Source organism: Labeo rohita, chromosome 21 (genome assembly GCF_022985175.1).
Source record: "Labeo rohita strain BAU-BD-2019 chromosome 21, IGBB_LRoh.1.0, whole genome shotgun sequence".
NCBI classification, from domain to species: Eukaryota; Metazoa; Chordata; class Actinopteri; order Cypriniformes; family Cyprinidae; genus Labeo; species Labeo rohita.
In genome coordinates this window covers 20,287,885-20,310,589 of record NC_066889.1, presented here as the reverse complement: position 1 = coordinate 20,310,589, position 22,705 = coordinate 20,287,885, and the positions used below count along the sequence as shown (strand labels likewise).

At 35.3% G+C, this 22,705-nt stretch overlaps 1 protein-coding gene across 1 annotated transcript in view; it reads left to right on the top strand.

The window, feature by feature from the left end:
* Positions 1–4,843: 4,843 nt before the first annotated feature.
* The window catches only part of atp2a2b (ATPase sarcoplasmic/endoplasmic reticulum Ca2+ transporting 2b), a 45,364-nt gene continuing 27,502 nt past the window's right edge, over positions 4,844–22,705 (top strand). The window contains exons 1-5 of the mRNA XM_051093431.1: positions 4,844–5,482; positions 5,933–5,950; positions 6,047–6,129; positions 11,582–11,686; positions 16,529–16,667. Coding sequence (XP_050949388.1) covers positions 5,365–5,482; positions 5,933–5,950; positions 6,047–6,129; positions 11,582–11,686; positions 16,529–16,667 — 463 coding nt within the window. The 5' untranslated portion in view covers positions 4,844–5,364. The remainder of the gene's footprint in view (positions 5,483–5,932; positions 5,951–6,046; positions 6,130–11,581; positions 11,687–16,528; positions 16,668–22,705) is intronic.

Sequence of the window (22,705 nt, the reverse complement as noted above, 5' to 3'; positions counted from 1 at the left end):
ACATAGACTGAATATGGGAAAGAGTTGTTAGCGGCTACATTCCACATCCGTGAAACTCAAACAAGGGGATGTGATTCTGAATAAACAGCCGCGCTCAGGTGACAAAAGGAGGACTTTGTGTACTCTTCCTGGAGTGTTTCCTATGATGGCACACACGTCGAGGAGCAGTTTACCTCTCAGATCTGTCTGTCGCATGGTTACCAGAGATTTCTCTTACGCCTTATCTTTTGTTGACATGTTTGGCATGCAACTGTCAACCCACTGTATTACACAAAGAAGAGATGGTACATCTCATGGAAACATTTGGCTCCTTTTATAAACTGTTGGATGCCTTCTCACTCGCATCCAACAGAAGAAACCACCTGTTTAAACCTTCACAACTATTACACAGATCAAAAACTGCTAATAGTTATTGGCTAACAATTCTAAATTCTAAAACAATTAAACCTCTTGTACTTGAAGAATCTTGTAGCTAAGGAAGCCATTACAGATATAAATCCATAAAGTCCATCTAAATCTTACAAACAGGTTGGGCCAAACAGCTCGACACTTCATTGAGATGCTGACCGAGCTGCTCTTTCTCTCTCAAGCCTGCTGCAATTAATGTGTCAGTCATGAGGTGTGTGATAAATGGGCTATTACTGGCTTGGCTGACCTTTTAGTGAATGGAATTGCTATACAAAAGGGAACATCTTTTACTTTATTCTTTTTAAAGATTACTGTGGATGCTACTGTAGCAGTTTATGCCAATGTATTTTATAGTTTGAATGCCATGTTGTTTTAAAGCAATAGTTCACCCAAAAATTAAGATTTGCTCATCCTTAGGCCACCCAAGATGTAGATGAGTTGTTTCTTCACTGGAATAAATATGGATTTGCTCACCAATGGATCCTCTGCGGTAAATGGGTGCCGTCATATTTGGAATCCAAACAGCTGATAATAACAGCGCAATTATCCACTTATGTGACTCTGGGCCACAAAACCAGTCTTAAGTAGCACAGGTATATTTCTAGCAATAGCCAAAAATACACTGTATGGGTCAAAATTATAGATTTTTCTGTTATGCCCAAAATCACTAGGATGTTAAATAAAGAGCATGTTCAATTAAATTACTTTATGGTAAATATATCAAAACTTAGCATTGCTAAGAACTTCATTTGGACAATATTCAGATTTTTTTTTTTTTTGCACCCACAGATTCCAGATATTCAAAGAGTTGTATCTCGCCCAAATATTGTCCTATCCTAACCTAGTTTATTTATTCAGCTTTCAGATGATGTATGATTGTAATCTTAATTAATGACTAGTTTTGTGGTCGGCCTTGGATGGCCTAAATTGTTAACACATTTTTATTTTGGGCAAACTATTCCTTTAAGGTTTACAGATTGCATTTTAATATATCTTATATTTAGGTTATGAAACCTGAAAATCCAACTGAGCATCCGTTTGTTTAGTCATTTATGATTTCTGCATAAAGAGTGTTCAACTATTTCAGATTCAATCCATTTTGCTAATGTAAACAACACTGGTCCAGAAGCGCTTCCTGTTTTTTTGTTTTTTGTTTTTTTATTTCACATATACAAATACATCTTAAAGGTGCTAATGTAACATTTTCATCCAGTCTAATGTTATGTCGGTTGTATTTTTTTGTGATGTTTGTGTAAAGTTAAAAAAAAAAGAAACGAGAAGTGTATCGGGACCAGTATGTTTACATCTAGCGAAATGGTCTATACATTGAAATTACGATCATAACTTAAAAAATAAAAATACTACATTTGTTATTAGGACTTTTAAAGGGTGGAAACCGCATTTTTGATCCTTAGCTATTTCCATATATTAAATAACCATGGGAAGCAAATTAAAAAAATATGCTAAGACACAAAAATATGCAATGTTAAGCAGCAAAACGAGCTGTTTTGTACAGCTAAATTTATCTGGACGCGGATGAGACCGGAAGCCAGACCCGTGAAAATTTACAAATGGCAGTGCCCGCTCTTATTGGCAAAAAAATAAGGGGGGTTGTTATTTTAAATAATACATGGTCATGGTATATGTGGTATATAAAATGGTATATAGTTTGAAACGTTACATAGACATGGTCGGAAAACATATTCAGGCCACCGCCTCAGCTATTTTCATCTAGAATAAACCAGCGTGGTGATATGTAAGATAGTGTCAGTCAGGGAAAATCACCTTCTAACGTTACTGCCACTGTCAAAGACCTCGAATGATAGGTTGTGAATCTTTCCTTTTTTGGGCATTTCTGTTTACATGAGCCAAATCAGCTTTTATGGAACCACAGGGCATTCATCTGTATTCTAAGCAACTCTCAGAACCGTAATCAATTAACGTTAGTCAATGACTCTTACAACTTGATCTTCCATATACTACTGCAAAGAATCATATTTGACTGAGAGCTCGACTTCTAAACAAGCATGGAAAGCACCGTGTCATCATATCTCCATGACAACCCAGCTTTGGCAAAACTAATTTAGCTGTTTCATATCTTTTTATCTGAGCCTGTGGTGTTGCAAAATGGCTGCAGACCCCGGGTCCAAGTTAATCTTATGATGTCGTTTCATTCTTCCTTTTCATCAGCGAGACAGTGTGCAGTGAGCGGCCTTATCTTGTGTGTTCAAGTTATAAGCTTTTCTCCAAATGATGCTTGGGTAATGGTGAAAAACTGTGTGCACCTCAAAGCCCTGTGGGAAAAAAAATGAAGCTTGCTTTCTACACCAGTCTAAAAAGAAATAAAGAAATATTTAAATGTGTGGCTGCAACGAGTACGTGTTTAACCAGTTCGACACATCTAAGATAAATTATCTTTTTAATTAGGAAAGGGTTTATCTCTTCTGAGAAAAAAAGCTAATCAGTTTAAACCTGGAAACCATGGTAATATACTGTGTACACTGCATATATGTAAATATACAGTGTAAACTTTAAACACTGTTAGAAAACAGAGTTATTGAATAGTGAATATATGCTTCTGAACTCTTCATATATATACACACAAACACACACACACACACACACACACATTTAATGTATATATATATATATATATATATGCTACCAGCCAAAATTTTTTGAACAGTAAGATTTGTAAAGAAGCCTCTTCTGCTTACCAAGTCTGCATTTATTTGATCCAAAATACAGCAAAACAGTCAAATTTATAAATGTTTTTTCTATTATAAATAACTATGTTTTCTATTTGAATATATTTTAAAATTTAATTTATTCCTGTGATTTCAAAATTGAATTCTTAGCATCATTACTCCAGTCACATGATCCTTCAGAAATTATTCCAATATTCTGATTTGCTGCTCAAAAAAATTGTTGAAAACTAAATAGAATTTTTTCAAGTTTCTTTGATGAATAGAACGTTCAGAAGAACAGCATTTACCTGAAATATAAATATTTTGTAACATTATCTTTGTAAATGTCTTTATCATCACTTTTCTTTTGATCAATTTAAAGCATCCTTGCTAAATAAAATATGAATTTCTAGAATTTCTCCAAGCTTTTGAATTGTATAGTGTATAATGTTATAAAAACTTTTTTTATTTCAGATTAATGCTGATCATTCGATCTTCCTATTAAAGAGTCCTGAAAAAAATGTACTCAACTGTTTAAATACTGACAATAATAATAATAATCAGCATATTAGAATGTTTTCTGAAGGGTCACAGGATCATATGAAGGCTTGAGTAATGATGCTGAAAATGTAGCTTTGATCACAGGAATAAATTACATTTTAAAATCTAAAATATATTTAAATAGAAAGCAGTTATTTTTAAAATAGAAATATATTAATATTTCACAATATTACTGCTTTTGCTGTATTTTGGATCAAATAAATGCAGGCTTAGTGAGCAGAAGAGACTTGAATGGTAGTGTGTATATATATATATACACTACCGTTCAAAAGTTCGGGGTCAGTACATTTTTATTGTTTCTTTTTTTTTTTTTTAAGAAATTAATACTTTTATTCACCAAGGATGTATTAAGTTAATAATTAAAAGTTTATTAAAAGTTAATAATAAATAATTTACATTGTTATAAAATATTTATATTTTGAATAAACACTGTACTTTTAAAACTTGTTATTCATGAAAGAATCCTGAAAAAAAAAAAATCACAGGTTCCAAAAAATATTTTGCAGCACAACTGTTGATATTATCCAACATTGATCATTCTAATAATAAATCCGCATATTAGAATGATTTCTGAAGGATCATGTGACACTTAAGACTGGAGTAACAGCTGATAAAAATTCAGCTTTTCATCACAGGAATAAATTCTATTTTAAAGTATGTTAAAATAAAAAACATTATTTTATATTGTATAAAATCTTTAAAGACTATTACAAGTCTTACTGACCCCAAACTTTTGAATGGTAGTGTATATATATATATAGTGTAAGTATATGTAATTTAAGTAAACAATGACTAATACAAATGATAATATATAGCTATAAAAATGAAAACTAATTCAAAATAATAATAAAAAACTAAACTGTATCTCGATTATAATAAAATTAAACAGATTTAACAGATTTCCAGACTTGCAAATTTGATTTAGTAATTCAGCATTAACTGTCGCCACCTACCGGCGTAACTATGTGCATGAGTCAGTGAAGGAATGTTTCTGGTGAACTTGCGCAAAACAATTCGAGTCACTAATGAATCAAAAACCCCACTTCTGTCATCTCAATACTGTGCATATCAGGGGACATTTCTTTGCTACACTACACCCTTCTTCATCTGGAGTGACGTCGGCCAAGAGGGTCAGCTGATCCACACTGACGTGACGAAGAAAAGTCAAAGGAAGAAACGGGATTTCCGGAGTCCGCGCAGCCAATGAGAGCATTCCACATGCGGACAGCGAAAGCGGTGCATGCGGATCAGGAGAGCGCCGGAGCGGAGACACGCGATTGGTGCTGATGGTGCTAGAGCTGCGAACACCGGCAGTGTGCTGCGGTTTACGGGAATGAGCCGAGGATAGATCCGAAAGACTAATTAAGGGCTTCGTTTGGTTACCCAGCACATCACAAGGACGCCAGGACTCCCAGCAGACATCGAAAAAACTTAAAGACCAAGAACAACAAGCGAGTTTACAATGCGCGTTGTGTAATGTGTGCTTGAATTAGTCCGGGTTTGTAACTTTTCTTCTCATTTAATGCCTGAGCTAAGAAGTTAACACAGGCTTTTAGCGTGTACTGTTTATCTGTAATCACTACGGTTGTTTTTGGACCAAGTTTTTCGTGGGTCCGAAGGTCTTGGGAGTCAAGACTGAAGGCTTTGAAGAAGCCCGTTTGTGGGGGGTTGCGAGTCCGTTCATAATCAGCGTGTCCGGCAGTCCGCGATGGAGAACGCACATACGAAAACCGTGGAGGAAGTTTACAGCTTTTTCGCCGTCAACGAGAGCACGGGGCTCGGCCTGGAGCAAGTGAAGCGTCAGCGGGAGAAATGGGGACCGAACGGTGAGTGAGCGAACGTGGCCCGGCTAATGCTAACAGAGGAGACTAGGATTGGCAGTGCAATAGAAAGCAACGAGGTTTTAGATGATTTCGCAATGTTCATGTAGTGTAACAGGATTGTTAGGCCCGTGAACGAGCGGGCGCACATGCGGCGATATTCATTTCATCAGCCGGCATGTGTCCGAAATGAAGGCGTGTGACGTCACTGCTGCTCGCCACCAGCGAGTATTCATATTTTACAGATTCAGCCAGAAATTAGTGTTGTAAATGTAAACAACCTGTTTTGTTACGTCTTTAATTTTTTTTTTCTCAGTAAGGTTAAAATCTGTTGTCATTTGCTGTGAAGCTTTAGTGATGCAGAGGATTTTACTGTACCTGAACTTTTAAGATCTAATGTAACGAGTATCTTTTGTTTTTATCCCCCCATGCTGTTAATCTTTGGCTGCCCCACAGAATTGCCTGCGGAAGAAGGTAAGCTTTTGACATGTATTTTTTTTTTAACGCCGCCTTTTATGCGTTTCACGCCTTTGTCTGTATTGTCATGTATTCACATGCTTTTGTCTTCAGGAAAATCACTGTGGGAGTTGGTGGTGGAGCAATTTGAGGATCTTTTAGTGAGGATTCTCCTCCTGGCAGCTTGCATATCTTTTGTGAGTACTTCAATACAGTATTAATTTGAATACAGTAGCTGTTTAACTTTCCTTATTACCATTTTTTAGTTTTATCTGAATTTGATTAAATAAGGGTGGATTGTCATTGTGCAGAGTATAAGTACACTACCAGTCAATAGTTTTTGAACAGTAAGATTTTTACTGTTTTTAAAGAAGCATTTATTTGTTCCAAAGTAAGGCAAAAACAGTAAAATTTTGAAATATTTTTGCTATTTGAAATAATGGTTTTCTATTTAAATATATTTTAAAATATAATTTATACCTGCGATCAAAGGTAAATTTTCAATTTTCTTCAGTGTCACATGATTCTTAAGAAAACATTCTAATATGCTGATTTGCTGTTCAAGAACACTTTTTATTAGTAGTAGTATTTAAACGGTAGAGTAATTTATTTTCAGGATTTTGAGTAGAAAGATACAAAGATCAACATTTATCTGAAATAAAAAGCTTTTGTAACATTATACACTATACCATTCAGAAGCTTGGAGTCAGTATTATATATATATATATATATATATATATATATATATATATTTTTTTTTTTTTTCTATACTTTTTTGGGGGGAAAGAAATGACAGAAATTAATACTTTTATTTAAAAAGGATGCTTTAAATTGATTAAAAGTGATGATAAAGATGTTTATAATGTTATTTCAGATAAATGCTGGTCTTCTGAACTTTCTATTCATCGAAGAAATCTGAAACAATTCTACTCCGCTGTTTTCAACACAATAATAATAATAAATGTTTTTTTGAGCAGCAAATCAACATATTAGAATGGTTTCTAAAGGATCATGTGACTGGAGTAATGATGCTAAAAATTCAGCACAGGAATAAATTACATTTTAAAATATATTCAAATAGAAAATTTTTACTATTTTGAATAGTAAAAATATTTTTGCTGTACTTTGGATCAAATAAATGCAGGCTTGGTGAGCAAAAAAGATTTCTTTACAAAAAACATTAAAAACCTTACTGTTCAAAAACTTTTGACTGGTAGTGTATGTTAGCATGTAACCAAAAGAGCAATTAAACTAAGCTTGTAATTAAACAAGTAGTCCACTTCCAAAACAAAGATTCACATATAATGTACTCACCCCCTTGTCATCCAAGATTTTCATGTCTTTCTTTCTTCAGTTGTAAAGAAATTGTTTTTTGAAGAAAAAATTTCAGCATTTTTCTCCATATAATGGACTGCTATGGTGCCCCGATTTTGAACTTCCAAAATTCAGTTTAAATGCGGCTTCAAACGATCCCAAATGCGGTTGTAAACGATCCCAGCCGAGAAAGAAGGGTCTTATCTAGCGAAACGATCGGTTATTTTCATAAATATAATACAATTTATATACTCTGCCTGTACAGTTTTTGACAGTTAGGGTATGTTGAAAAACTCCCATCTCATGTTCTCCCTTAACTTTAAAATCGTCCTATATCGCTGTTTTACCCTTTTTGTTAAGGGTGTTTGATCTTTGCATGTTCACTTTGCAAAGACTGGGTCAGTACTTCTGCAGCGATGTAGGATGATTTTTGAAGTTGAGGGAGAAAATACGACTGGAGTTTTTTGACATACCCTAACTGTCTTGAGCCAGAATACACAGAGTTCAACAAGAGCAAGGCAAGAAGAGTGTTTAAGAAAACACTCTATAGTATGTAAATTGTACTTTTTTTAATGAAAATAACCGATCGTTTCGCTAGATAAGACCCTTCTTCCTTGGCTAGGATGGTTTACAACCGCATTTGGGATCGTTTGAAGCTGCATTTAAAGTGCATTTTGGAAGTTCAAAATCGGGGCACCATAGCAGTCCATTATACGGAGAAAAATGCTGAAATGTTTTCCTCAAAAAACATAATTTCTTTACGACTGAAGAAAGAAAGACATGAACATGTCTGTGAGTACATGGGTGAGTACATTATATGTGAATCTTTGTTTTGGAAGTGGACTTCTCCTTTAATATTAAGTAACATACATTTCCAGGTGAAAAAATAGTTTATATATTAGTTTACCACCAATGGAAGAAAGAGGCCAAAGCATCACGCTTTGGTTGTCACCAAGCAACGTGTAAACTAAAAACTCATCTGGATCAGTAAATGTTAGTGGATTGGAGCAATACAGAATTCCCCTTCTCACTCATAGTGTTCTGTAATTACTCAGCTCCACTTCCGGTCCAAGTTTTCCACCGAGTCTTAAAATGACGCTTGGTCAACCAAATATGAAGACCGAAACTCTTGTAGAAAATTTAATGTAGCGCATTTATGATTTCTGCTTGTTTCATTAAGAATTTTTAGTGGTAAATGTTCATCTCTACATGATGTGTTAAAAACCGAGACGCAGTGGTTGATGAGAATGTGTACTATGCTGGAAGGTATCTGAGTGCTTCATAAATGCTCTGCGTGATATTTTGATTATGTTACAAAATGCTGTCATCAGGCTACAAGGTGATGATCTACAGCGGTTCACTCAGTGGTTCATTTATGCTGTCTGGAGTCTTTAACACTTGTCTGTTCTGGATAATGTTTCACTGCTGGAATGGGAAGCATGGTGCAAGTCTGAGAGAGCTTAGAGTGCTCTCACTGAGAACATAGTGTAAAATACTCTGGCCTGGAGGTTAGGTTACTGTGTTAAACCGACTGTCATCTACTTCCTGTGTTTGGACATGTGGGTGCGCTGAAAAATCACTGTTTGTTGCATCAACATTGAGGAGTATTATTATTATTACTATAGCATGCTTGTTTACATGACAAATATATGAAAAGATAGGAGGAAACGACATTTTTTTAAATCCAGTTGCTTTTGTAACCAGCTGCTCATTTCTCATCTTCGCATCTGGCACCCAATGTTGTGACATTGCACAAGTGTTACCGGCAACGGGAAAGTTTTTCCCCTCAGAATCGGTCCTGTGTATTGTTTAAGTCTGACCCCATTTACACTTTGCCACATACAGGTCGAAACAAGATCCTAATGTCTTATGCTTGCCCTAACTAACCTCTTATGGAGATGCATTAACTTGCTGTTGCACTCACCTTTCTTATTCCCACAAGGCAAGGGTGTTATTCAATCAGCACAATGCATCCCATCAGGACTAAGCACAGCAAGTGGAATTCACAACCACAGCTATTTTCACAAGAGCCCTTTATAATTGAAATCAGTGGAATGATTTTGAGTGGCATCTTATTTAATGGGCTAAATTTTGGAGAAGCCACTGTGCTTTGTATTCAGAAGTAATAATTTTTGACCAGAAATAACATTTAACTCATGTATTTTGCTATGAGTTCGAAAATGTTTCTGTTAAAAGGATCGTATTTGTAGTATGACTTATATTTGTTCTACAAACTTAGTGTGTGTATATGTATATGTATACATATATGTATATATGTATATATGTATATATGTATATATGTGTTATATATATATATATATATATATATATATATATATATATATATATATATATATATATATATATATATATATATATATATATATATATATATATAAATAATTAAATAAAAAAATTAAATAAAAACATAAAAAATTAGGAATTCCATTTTAAAACACTGCAACAGCTGTTATTCAAAATAAGGTTTTTTTTTAATAATATTATGAAATATAATTACAATTTAAAATAACTTCTCGATTTTAATATATTTTAAAATGTATTCCTGTGATGGCAAAGCTGAATTTTCAGTAACCATTACTTCACTCTTCGGTGTCACAATGTTAACTGTTTTGCTGCTTAATATGTTTGTGGGAAGTATTTAGTTGAAGTAGAAAACATTTGTGGCATAATAAATGTCTTATTGTCACTTCTGATCAATTTAATCAAAAAAAACGTATCCCAAACTTTTTAATGGCAGTATATGTAAACTACCAGTCAAAAGTTTTTGAACAGTGTCATTTTAAATGTTTTTAAGTCTCTTTTGCTCAAGCCTGCATTTATTTGATCCAAAATACAGCAAAAACAGTAAATTTGAAATATTTTTACTATTTAAAATGACTGTTTTGTATTTGAATATTTTAAAATGTGATTTATTCCTAGGGTAATGAAATAGAAATCTTTTGGAACACTATAAATGTCTTCTCTTTTGATCAACTTAAAGCATCCTTGCTAAATACATTTATTAATTTCTATAATTCCCACCCCTCCCCCAATATATACTGACTCCAAGCTTTTGAATGGTATAGCGTATAAGGTTTTTGTTACAAATAATGCTGATCTTTCTATTTATCAAAGAATCCTGAAAAACACATACTCAACTGTTTAAAATATTGATGATAATAATAATAATAATAATAAAAATATTTCTTGAACAGCAAATCAGCATGTTTAGAATGGTTTCTGAAGGATCATGTGACACTGAAGACTGGAGTAATGATGCTGAAAATGTAGCTTTGATCACAAAAATAAATTACATTTTAAAATATTCAAATAGAAAGCAGTTATTTTAAATAGAAAAACATTCACATTATTACTGCTTTTAAATATAAATGCAAGCTTGGTAAACAGAAGAGACTTCTTTAAAAAAAAAACATTAAAAAAAATCTTACTGTTCAAAACTTTTGACTGGTCGTGTATATTATATTTATCTGTTATACATGAATTATGCAAATGTCTGTTTAATGCTTCCTAGATCCGTGATTAGCCAAATTGCTAAAGGAATAGTTTGTCTATGTAAACTAGTTTAGGGACAAAATGTATCATTGAAATTATGACCAAGAGCTGCAAAGGAAACCTCTCATACAAGGTCATGGATTTAATCGAACAGAACTCGAGCTTGTCCTAGAATACCCTCTGGAAGATAAAACAGGACGTCACAGAAACAATATTCCAGAGACTGCAGAGGGAATACAAAGCTTTTTGCCTCACTAGAATATGTGGGTTGGTGTTAAAGTACTATACTATACTTGAGTGTTGCATGTTGTCGCAGACTGACTAGTGAAACCTCTTGTGTGGCCCAGGTACACCATTTGAGTCCAGATTGATGAAAGCTGGTCTATCTTAATAGGATCAAATTACATAAAGGGCTTAAGTATTCACTAGGCCTTGCCTGGACAGTGTCAGCATGCCTGTAAATTTGCATAGCTGGCTCGTTGAGTACTTTGTCTCTGTTATTCTGCCTAAAAGTGGCATGCATGAAATATAGTCAATACTTGCTGACGACAGTCTGTTTTGACACCTGGCGTGAAGCCACAACTCCTGCCAAGCCTCACGATATACAGAAACATACTTGAGGGGCAAAAAAAAATGAAAAGACATGACGCATTAACAGGTTTATATAATGGTGTCTTCCCTGGAAGACTCCATGGTGTTTTTTAGTCGTTTGGTAACGTATGGGTACTGAACTTTGAACTTCCTCAAAGGAATCAAAGAAGTATAAATGTGAATGAAATTCTAATTTAAATATGACTTGTGTTGTGTTGTTTTTTTTTTTAGGTTCTGGCCTGGTTTGAAGAAGGCGAGGAGACCATTACAGCATTTGTGGAGCCTTTTGTAATATTACTAATTCTTATAGCCAACGCCATTGTAGGTGTCTGGCAGGTAAGTTTGGGCCACTTTTTCTTGAGCTTTGCCTTATTTTATACTTTTTCTGAACAGAATGTACTTGAATGCAAATACAGTAATAGCTCTAACGTTACTATTTTGCACAGTTCAGAGGAGTGTTTAGATTTTTTTGACATGATATTTAAATTGTGCCGATAGTCTTATTTAAGCTGATGAGGACAGACCCTGTGTGCGACCCTGGACCACAAAACCAGTCATAAGGGTCAAAAATCTGGAATCTGAGGGTACAAAAAATATTGAGAAAATCACCTTTAAAGTTCTTAGCAATGTATATTACTAATAAAAAAAATTACGTTTTGATACATTTACCGTAGGAAATTTACAAAATGTCTTCATGAAACATGATCTTTACTTAATATCCTCATGATTTTTGACATAAAAGAAAATCAATCATTTTGGCCTATACAGTGTATTTTTTGCTATTGCTACAAATAAACTCATCGTACTTGAGACTGTTTTTGTGGTCCAGAGTCAAATATAATCACTAAATACTGGTTTTTGCATATTTACATGCACTGCTAGATGTTTATAAACAATTTTTGAGTATCGAGTTGTATGAGAGATGATCGTAGACTTTCAAAAAAGTTTTTTTTTTTGTTTGAGGCTTTAAAATGATCAAAAGTGAGAGTAAAAGCATTTACTGTTACAAACAATTTCTATTTTAAATAAATACAGTTCTTTTGAACTTTACATTCATCAGAGAATCCTAAAAAAAATAAATAAATAAATAGTGTTACGGTTACCAAATGTTCACAACATTGACGGTAATAAGAGTGTTTGAGCACCATATATTCTGTTTTGCCTTCACAGAAATTAATTTCATTATAAAATATTTTAAAATGGAACAATACTGCTGTAATCACAATATAACAGTTTTTGCTGTGTTTTCGATTAAATGCAGCCTTGGTAGAATCATAATTGGTTGGTAGAGATGCACCGATTTGCAATTTTCTCGTCCGTTTTTTTTGGTGTGTGTGTGTGACCTTCCAGTGCCGATTTTCTTTCTAAGAACTATTAGCATTTGTTATTATCCAGACAAGCTGTTTCTGACAGCTGTTTTCCACGGAAAGAGTTCACGTGTCCAGGCTTTCAAGTTTGTTTTAAACGTTTTATATTGCGAATGTTGATTTTCTTGTGCAGTGTAGTTAGCCTTGTTATGAAAATGAAAACATGTGGCCGTTTTTTCCCTGCCCTTTTCTAAAGATAGTCCTGCTGTCCCAATGGAATCCAGCGTAGAGCCAAGACCCTATTTTCTCCAGCACCTCTCAGCGGCCCTGAAACTCATGTCCCAGATTTCTCTCTATCATTTTATTTTAGTCACCATTCATTACCCAGACTGCCCCGAGAATCCTCAGCCTCGTCCCCTCCTAGTAATTTTCTACTTTTTCAAATAGTCACACAGCAATATGGTGCTGAATGCCTTGGGCTGGAGTTTTACAGATAATATTAGTGTATATAAATGTAAAGAGTCCAAAAAACAGCCGTTAGTTTATGTCTGGTATCTTAAAATTTTAAAACTGCGCTTATCATTTTAGCTGTTTTTAGTTTTGTCTCTCAGGTGGCCAACAACCAAAGTTCCGGTATGGTTCTTTGGTGGATTACTTCCCTAATGGCAGGTGTGATGTGAGAGGCAAGAGGACTTATTCTCTGGTTTATATGGCCACTTTTTCAATCAGAGAGGAGAGCAGCAGTTGCTAGCCCAGGGCAAACTTCATTTCAGAGAGCGCCAGTCCATGCATCTGCTCTGGTAGATTTACAGGCCCATTAAACATCTCCAGGAAAGAACTGAGTCTGATTTGCAGTACTAGTTTGGGGTTTGGGGTCAGCAATTTTTTTTTTTTTAATTTAAATTCAAATAATACTTGGCAAAGATGCATTAAATGGTTCAGTAGTGACAGGAAAGTGTTACAGAAGTTTATTTTTTAAATAATTGCTGTTGTTTTGAGACTTCTATAAATTATAGAATTGTGAAAAAGATTTAATAAAAGCAGTTTTGGTGAGACTTCCTCGCTTTTGACTGATACAGTACATTGTCTCTTAATTTTTGTTAGCTATTTTTAGCACTGCAAACAAAGAATTCTTCTTCAGTGGTTTATTTCCTTGCCACATGGACTTCGAGTACTATATGAATGAAATGCATTTCATGAATTATTTCACTGAATTTAATGTCTTTTGGCAATCGTATTAATCTAAATCTAAATTTTGGCAGAGCACATTCTGTTGGAAAGACTCCATGCTTGAAACGAGTGTTTTTGAGGCAGCGCGCTCTGCTTCTTCATTGATGTATGAATCAAAGTGTTGTTACAAAAAGTTAGATTGGCCTTCCTCCTTTCAGTTCTGCTCAGATTAACTGTGAAATGGGAATCGCAAGGCCTTATGGGCCAGATCGTGTGACTCTATCTGCCTTTCCATCCTCTGTCTGCTTTATTTCTCATCACTACCGTGATGCACAGGAGTCATTTCAGTCAACTTGTTAGCTATCTAAATATATCATCACTGATGCATGTCATTGTGGTTAGAATGATTTTTAGTGTGATATAACTTACTGCAGGGTGTCTGACTAGAAACTCAGCAGTTATTAATGCCAGTTTGCTTATTAGTCTTATGTTGAGAACCGCTGCTGATCTGCCTTTTGTGGCGTGTGTGTATTTATAGCATATTGCCTTAAATGTCTTGGTGACCACAACCCTTCCCTCTTTATTTGTCCGGGTCTAGACCTTGAAACTGGTTTTTCGCCCTTAGGCACGGCAGTTTTGTTTGTTTGACATAAGACTTTGTGTTCCCATCATGCAAGAGAAACCACAGGAAGTCCAATGCCAAATGCTCTACCAAGCAGGCTACCACTGTTAGTAATCTTGTCCCTAGGGATTAATCGTGCTGAAAGCATAAGGTCGCTTTAAATGCAGCGCTTTACTTAAGAATAAGCACTGGAGGTCATTGTCAAAGGGAGTTTTCCTTTAGTCGTATCTGCTGGTGCCTCAGTCTTCCAAGAAAAATTCTCATAGTGAGGTGAGCTGGTTTGTACGGGATTGTTTTACCATTTCTAGGATGTAATTGAATTGAGCTTTGCCGGTTGTATTTTGAACAGGTGTTTAACATATTATTTTTTAAGAAGGCCATGTACACACTGCAGCTAAATTCGGTTGTCAGTTCACCTTTTACTCCTGAAAGTAGTTCACTTCCAGAGCAAAAGTTTACAGAATTTACTCACCCCCTTGACATCCAAGATGTTCATGTCTTTCTCTCTTCAGTTGTAAGGAAATAGTTTTTTCAGGAAAACATTTCACGATTTCTCTCCATATAGTGGACTTCTATGGTGCCCCCGAGTCTGAACTAGCTCTGTATGTACTCTGGTGTATTCCAGTTCTCATTTTCTTCTCCAACTTACATCGCTTTTTTTTTTTTTTTTTTTTTTTTTTTTTTTTTGTTTTTTTTTTACTTTTTTGCATATTCACTTTGTAAACACTGGGTTGATACTTCTGCAGCGATGTAGGACGATTTGGAGGAGTTGTAGTTGTAGTTGGAGGAGAAAATGAAGAGACAATTTTTAATAACTGATTGTTTAGCTAGATAAGACCCTTCTTTCTCGACTGGGTTCGTTTAGAGCCCTTTGAAGCTGCATTTAAACTGCATTTTGGAAGTTCAAACTTGGGGGCACCATAGAAGTCCACTATAAGGAGAGAAATCCTAAAATGTTTTCCTCAAGAAACATGATTTCTTTACGACTGAAGAAAGATAGATATGGACATGATAAGGGAGTGAGTAAATCATCTGTAAATTTTTGTTCTGGAAGTGAACTTTGCATTCTGTACACACATAATTCACTAAAATACGGGAGTGACAACGGCATTAACTCCCGAAAAATATAGGCAGTGACAACCACATTTACAGAAATTCTGCACAGCGTGTACAGAACTGAACAAGTAGTTGTTAATGATGTATTTAAGTGCATATCAGAAATGTCTTATGTGAGATGCAAAAAAAAATAACAGTGAAATAAGTCTTAATGTTAGCACATTTTGACACGAGCCCTGCAGAAAAGTGTCAGCGTTGCCAGATCTTCATAGAGCAAAAAAAAACCAACACTAAAACACCCAAAAGCTTTGTTTTATAATATCAAAAAACTCATCTCATATCTGCAACAGACCACTTTATTAACTCCACAAAGTGCCTAACAAGTTGCCTAAAAGCGCTTGTAAATGTGAAGACATGGCAGCACTGCAAGTGCTCTCTATAGCAGCTTTCCAAGCATAAACAAAACACAGCATGTCTATCAGTGAAAGTTTAGATAAATTCGATGGACAAAAAGTCTTTACTCAAAAGAAAAAAATTGGCGGATGCCAAACGGCTAAATTCTACTTCATGCCAAAATGTTGCTATGGTTACAAATGCAGAAGTGACGACTGTTCCGTACACACATGGAACAATAGTTTACGGGACTTGCTCCCGCATTTAAATGCAGTTATCACTCCTGAAACTTGCAGTGTATACGTGGCCAAACTAGTTTGGCTAAGTTTGCTTTAGCTATTATTAATAATTATGTAGTCTTAGTTCTCAGCTCCGTTTATCACACATTTGCCTTCTTTAAAGATTACCCACAGTAAACATAGGAATTGTCAAAGAATGTGAGTTTTGTTTAGCCTATTTTTGTCCATTTATGTTAACTGGATGCTCAAACATTTATCATCTATGCAGTAAACAGTTGAGATGGTTATTTTTAGTGGAAACCATGATACTAAGTTCTTATGTTATCTTATGTCTGCCAGGATGTCCCCAAAATATGAAACGGTCTAATTTCAATTCATGTTCCGCTTGCAGGAGAGAAATGCAGAAAATGCCATTGAGGCCCTCAAGGAGTATGAGCCCGAGATGGGCAAGGTCTATCGCCAGGACAGGAAGACTGTACAGAGGATCAAAGCCAGGGACATCGTACCCGGGGACATTGTGGAAGTTGCCGGTAAGAATTTTAAGTGACTGTTCTCAATGTAAAATTCAGCCTAGGTGAATGGTGAAGTCTTGGCAGCAGCGGGAACTAATCAGCAACAGGTGTAAAGCAGCCAGTGCCATCATCCATATGGTACGGCTACTGTGTGAACAAGCTGGTTTCCCAGTGGTTTAGGCTTACAGTGACACTCTCTCTGAACCTTTGTGTGTGGTCACATGCTTACCTTTGGAGAGGTCATGTTTCACGGGTTTCGCGTTAAAGACTTCCTAGAGAGTACCAATTAGAGCTCTGCTGGTACTATGAGAAAACACACTGAATTAACTAATTGCTCCATCAGGTTTTCAACTAATTGCCACAAATTCATTTTTCGGAATGGATGGCATCACTTTCTATTGCTTAAGAAATAAGAGCTAATGTTGCGTTTTTGTGTATTTCCTTTGCTTTCTGTGTTTGTGACTCATGCGGCATTTGACTTTCACAGTTGTCTGTGTTACTAACGTATTTCCTATTAAAACAGGAAGTTGAGGTGGAAATAACCAATACTTTGATACATACTTAAACAGTTAACTTAACGGGGTAGTTCACCCAAAAATAAATTTTACCCCATGATTAAATCACCCTCAAGCCGTCCTAGGTGTATATGACTTTCTTCTTTGAGACGAAAATAGTCAGAGTTGTAATAAAAAAAAAACGTCCTGCTCTTCCAAGCTTTATAATGGCAGTAAATGGCTGTTAAGATTTTAAAGTCCAATAAAGTGCATCCATCTATCATAAAAAGTACTCAACATCACTCAGGGGATTAATAAAAGCCTTCTGAAATGAATCAATGCATTTGTGTAAGAAAAATATCCATATTTAAAACTTTATAAATCATAATTTCTAGCTTCCACTAACTGTCATACCAGTAGGCTGAGAAATAAGTTTCTTATTCTCACAAAGTCTGCATTTATTAGATCAAAAATACATTAAAATGATAATATTTTTAAATGGTATAACTTAAAATCTAATCTCTGCTTTATTGTATTTTAAAATACTATTCATTCTTGTGATAGTACATTTTCAGCAGCCATTACTCCAGTCTTGAGTGTCCCATGATCTTTCAGAAATCATTCTAATGTGCTGATTTGGTGCTGAAGAAACATTTTTCGGGAGTCTTTGAATGCTAAGTTTGAAAGAACAGCATTTATTCTATTTATGTGAAATATTTTATAATATAGTAAATGTCTATACTATTAAATATACATATTTTAAAGTTTTAAAATGAAAAACCGTTTGCAATCTTTCTTTTTTTTTTTTTTTGGAAAAAGAAATCTAGTTTGAGATTAATTGCCACTTTTTCTAGGCAAAGGTAGGAGGGGTTTATAATTTAGGGGGAGGAAACAGTCTCATTCTAGAAGATATTTTATTAGGCAGTCGTGTTTAGAATGCGAGATGAGTCATCAGTATTTTTAATCTGTTTTCCTGGAAGACACTGACTGTAAAATTCATGTACTTTGTAATTTGGTTAACTTAGAGTTAGACTTCCCACGTGAGTTCATCTGAATAGGTATTATCAGGAATGCCCCTTGCTCTATATTGCGTCATGTAACGCCACGTCCCTTTGCTCACTGGAATAGATCACTAGACGCTTCCTTATTGCTTCACTCAGTGTTTTACACTTTGGCTGTTCAGCTAGTGTGCAAGTAGCAGTTCGCCGTGACTAAACTAACCAAACCACTTAATCATAAGTGCCTTTAACAGGTTTTCATTTTTGGCTCCGGGCTGGCACACGCTGTTTACATTGTGCATGTGTGTAACCTTTATATTATTGCGTGTGTCCGGAATGGGCTTTATGAGGTGTGTGCTCAAAAGCTTCAGGTGGAGTTAAATAGCTGCTTAGTCACGATGAGATGAAACAGGCAGTGCTGAGAGGTGAGCTGCATGGTACAGCAGAGCCCCCATCAACAGGATGGGGATTGGAGGAGCCCATGTGCTCGTGGCTCTGACTAATACCCTGCAGTAATGCAACCAGGTGAGTGCACCTGTTACATAACCCTGTGAGGGGTGCCTAAACGGATGGGTCATGCAAAATTAAACACTCCATAATACTTCTGTGTGGGTGGCGGAGTTGCTAAGGATTTATTTAAGGGGTGATATTATGGGATATGAATAAGACGCTTTTTGCAGAAGCTGGAAAGGGCTCCAGACAAAAAAACTAGGCTGCTAAAAAAACAAAAAAAACCAAAAAACTTTTAAGAGCCAAATGACTTGACTTCATCTTTTTGTCATCCAAAGGAAGGTTCCTTTACTGTTGACAACCTTACAGTTGGACCTAAATAACCAATAATAATAATAAAAAAACAAAAAATATATTATAATAAAACATGAATGTGTACCTTTATTTTTCCTTTAAAGGAATAGTTTACCCAAAAAATGAAAATTACCATGATTTATTCACCCTCAAACCATCCTAGGTGTATATGACTTTCTTCTTTCAGACAGACTGAATGAAGAAATTAAGATCAAATAAATAATTGTCCTGCTCCTTTAAGCTTTATAATGGCAGTGAATGGCTGTTGAGATTAAAAGTCCAATAAAATGCATCCGTCCATCATTAAAAAGTGCTCCACACAGCTTTGGGGGGTTAATTAAGGCCTTCTGAAGTGAATTGATGTGTTTGTGTAAGAAAAATATCCATATTTAAAATTTAATAAACTGTAATCTCTAGCTTCGCTAACTGTTGTACGTTCACAAGAGAGTGGCATTCCAGTGAATGACGAAGGATGTAAGCGTAGTGTAACAAACGCATTGATTCACTTAACCACCCTAGGATGTGTGGAGTACTTTTTATGGTGGATGAATGCAGTTTATTGGACTATTGAATTTGAACACCCATTCACTGTCATTATAGAACTTGTAAGAGCCAGGACAACTCCATTTGTATTTGTATGGAAGAGGAAAGTCATATATGCCTTGGATGGCTTGAGGGTGAATAAATCATTGGGTAATTTTCATTTATGGGTGAACTATCACTTTAAGTTAACTGTTTAACCCTCAAAGACCAAGACAGCTGCCCCCAGCTAAAAATAACTATTGTTATTAAATGTTTAGTAACTTTTGAACTGCTAATCCAATTTGAATGCTTTTTAAAAAGTCTTGTATCATTAGATACTTTTCAAGAGATTTCTCTCATTCATGGATATTCCGAGGCTCCGTACTGAATGTGATTGTCATCACATTTTGATCAGCATTGATTTGTCAGATGAAACCAATGCATTTTGTTCCTCTGAGCCAAACAAGAATAATTGTTGATGCTTAGTCCCACCTCCGTGGCCAGATTGGTTCAAACTGTAATCTGTTTAACCAATAAACAGGTTTTGGACTTTTGAACCACCAATTAACATATTTCTTAGGAAATTCGAACAAATGCAAAGTGAAAGTAAACTGCATTGTGCGTGCATGAAAACAAACACAAAATAACACATTTGCATGACAGCTCTGGAAAAAAACACAACAGAGCCCTGTGATATAGCATAAACCAAAAAGCAAGGATGAAATGGCAGTAAATATCTGATAAACCAGGTGTCGGATAAAAGAATTTAGGTTTTTGCGTCGCTAGGCGATGTGTGTGTTGATATATTTACGGTAGGAAATTTACAAAATATCTTCATGAAACATTATCTTTGCCTAATATCCTAATGCTTTTTGCCATGAAAGAAAAATCATATTATCATTTTGACTCATACAGTATATTTTTGGCTATTGCTGCAAATATACCCGTGCTACTTATGATGGATTTTGTGGTCCAGGGTCACATTATGTAAATAATTTTTATATAGTTTGTAAAGATCATTTGCACTTTTTTTTCTGTTGCACTCAGTATATTTCCCTGTCTTTTTGTGAGTAATTTGTGAATCATGTCCACCTTTGTGCAATTGTTTTCACTGCTTGCTACACTGTTTGTGTTTGTTCATACTCAGATTAAGAATATATTTACCTGAAAAAGTCACTTTTTAAATTTTGTTTTTATATAACACTATATACTGTTACTTTACTCCCTAAACATTTTTGGACACATCTATATTGTCAAACTAAATAGACCTTTTTTTCACTAAAAAGCGCCTATAATAATATTGTAATAAATGGCTATAACTTGATGGGGAATGTTATGTAGACTATTTTATTTGGTAACGTAAAAAAACACCTAAATACAACTTTCTAAAGAAAAAGGAGTTTTTGTTTGAGTACGCAGTAAAAAACACCCAGTTGTTGCTTCTGTTTTTCTTAAATTTCTGGAAATTCGTTCATTCTTATAGAAAACAAAAGGAAAATTGAGACTTTAAATTAGCTAGACAAGTTCTTCTGTTTATAATGACATTCATCTTGGTGCTGACTACTAGAATATGTCTGAAAAAAAACAAAAAAAAATGTTCTTTGTCTCTTAAGAGTTAAATATGTATCAAAGAAATGGTTCCAACTAAGAAATGACTGACTTGCAAATGGAGTAAAAGCTCTGAATGATTCACTGAGCAAGTCTAATTGAAACCGCTAACTCACAAGCAAATTCAGAGGTTAATTTTCAGACGTTTTTGACTGGCTTATTTAAAAGAATCAGTTAATGTGTCATTTTCATGAATCAGATACCACAGCTTGTGCTTTCATAGTTGCGTGCAGGAACCATACTCTAACATAATTATATTTGATGAAAATCTGTGTGCTTCCACATGTAGATTTCCTGGCTGTTGCCAGTGGTGACTAGGTTTTTGTTGCGTTTGCAACAAAAAAATCAGTAATTTTGCAATGTTTAGTTGCAAGCTGGAGCCCCATTTGCAACCATTGTTTTCCAAACCTATTTTTTCCTTCCCAAGCTTTAATCTAAGGCACTTTAGTAAGGAAGGAGGGAAAATCTTTTCCTGTGTTACTAGGGGTTTAGATACTGCTGTCCTGCGTCACTCTACAGCACTGCTTCGTTTGCTGCTGCAGTCAGAAATGGGGGGAGAGAGAGTGAACTGCATACCTATTTCGCCTGGTGAAGGAGAGAGGGAGGTCATTGAGGGGTCTGGTTCTCTAAATCTCCTGTATGGGAGGGATAAAGCTGGGTAAATGGATTTGGTTTAACCCTTTTGTGCATGGAGGCAAACAGTGTGGCAGAAAGACGGTGGCGAAGCGAACAAAGAGGGAGGTGACTGCGGGGGGAAAGGGAGTCTCGTGAGTGGAATGTTAAGTGTCCGTCTAGAAACAGCAGCTGTGCAGCCTTGCCGTCGAGCAACACCACAGCTCACAGCTGATTTCGCATGGATCTTCGGCATCCACGTGCATCCTCTGGCCTCTCAGAGGTCGCCGAACTGTCCTTCAGCAGATGGTGCAGTGATGTTTGAAAAGCGATGATCCCTCATTCCCTCGTGAGGCCTGCGTGACGTATCTTTATTCAAACCCGCAGGGTTTGGAATGTGACGCAACCGCATGACGCAGGGAAATAAAAAATGTTTACATGCACTTTAATTTTAGTCAGACTAAGGCAATAATTTGTCCTTTTGAAATGTCTTGTACAATACCAGTCAAAAGTTTTTGAACAGTAAGAGTGACTAAAAAGAAATTTATAATGTTACAAAAGATTGCTATTTCAGATAAATGCTGTCCTTCTGAACTTTCTATTCAAATAAACCTGAACCTGAAAAAATTCTACTCTGCTATTTCCAACATGGTAATAAATGTTTTTTTTGAGCGGCAAATCAGCATATTAGAATGATTTCTGAAGGATCATGTGACTAGAGTAATGATGCTAAAAATCCAGCTTTGAAATCACAGGAATAAATTACATTTTAAAATGTATTCAAATAGAAAACAGTTATTCTAAATGGTAAAAATGTATTTAAAATTTGTACTGTTTTTGCTGTACTTTGGATCAAATAAATGCAGGCTTAGTGAGCAGAAGAGACTTAAACAACCTTAAAAAAAATCTTACTGTTCAAATACTTTTGACTGGGCAGTGTAAGTGCTTTAGGCTGATGTGTGATTCTACGAAGTAATTGTTTTAAAATATATTAAAGTATAAATTAATTTTAAGTTGT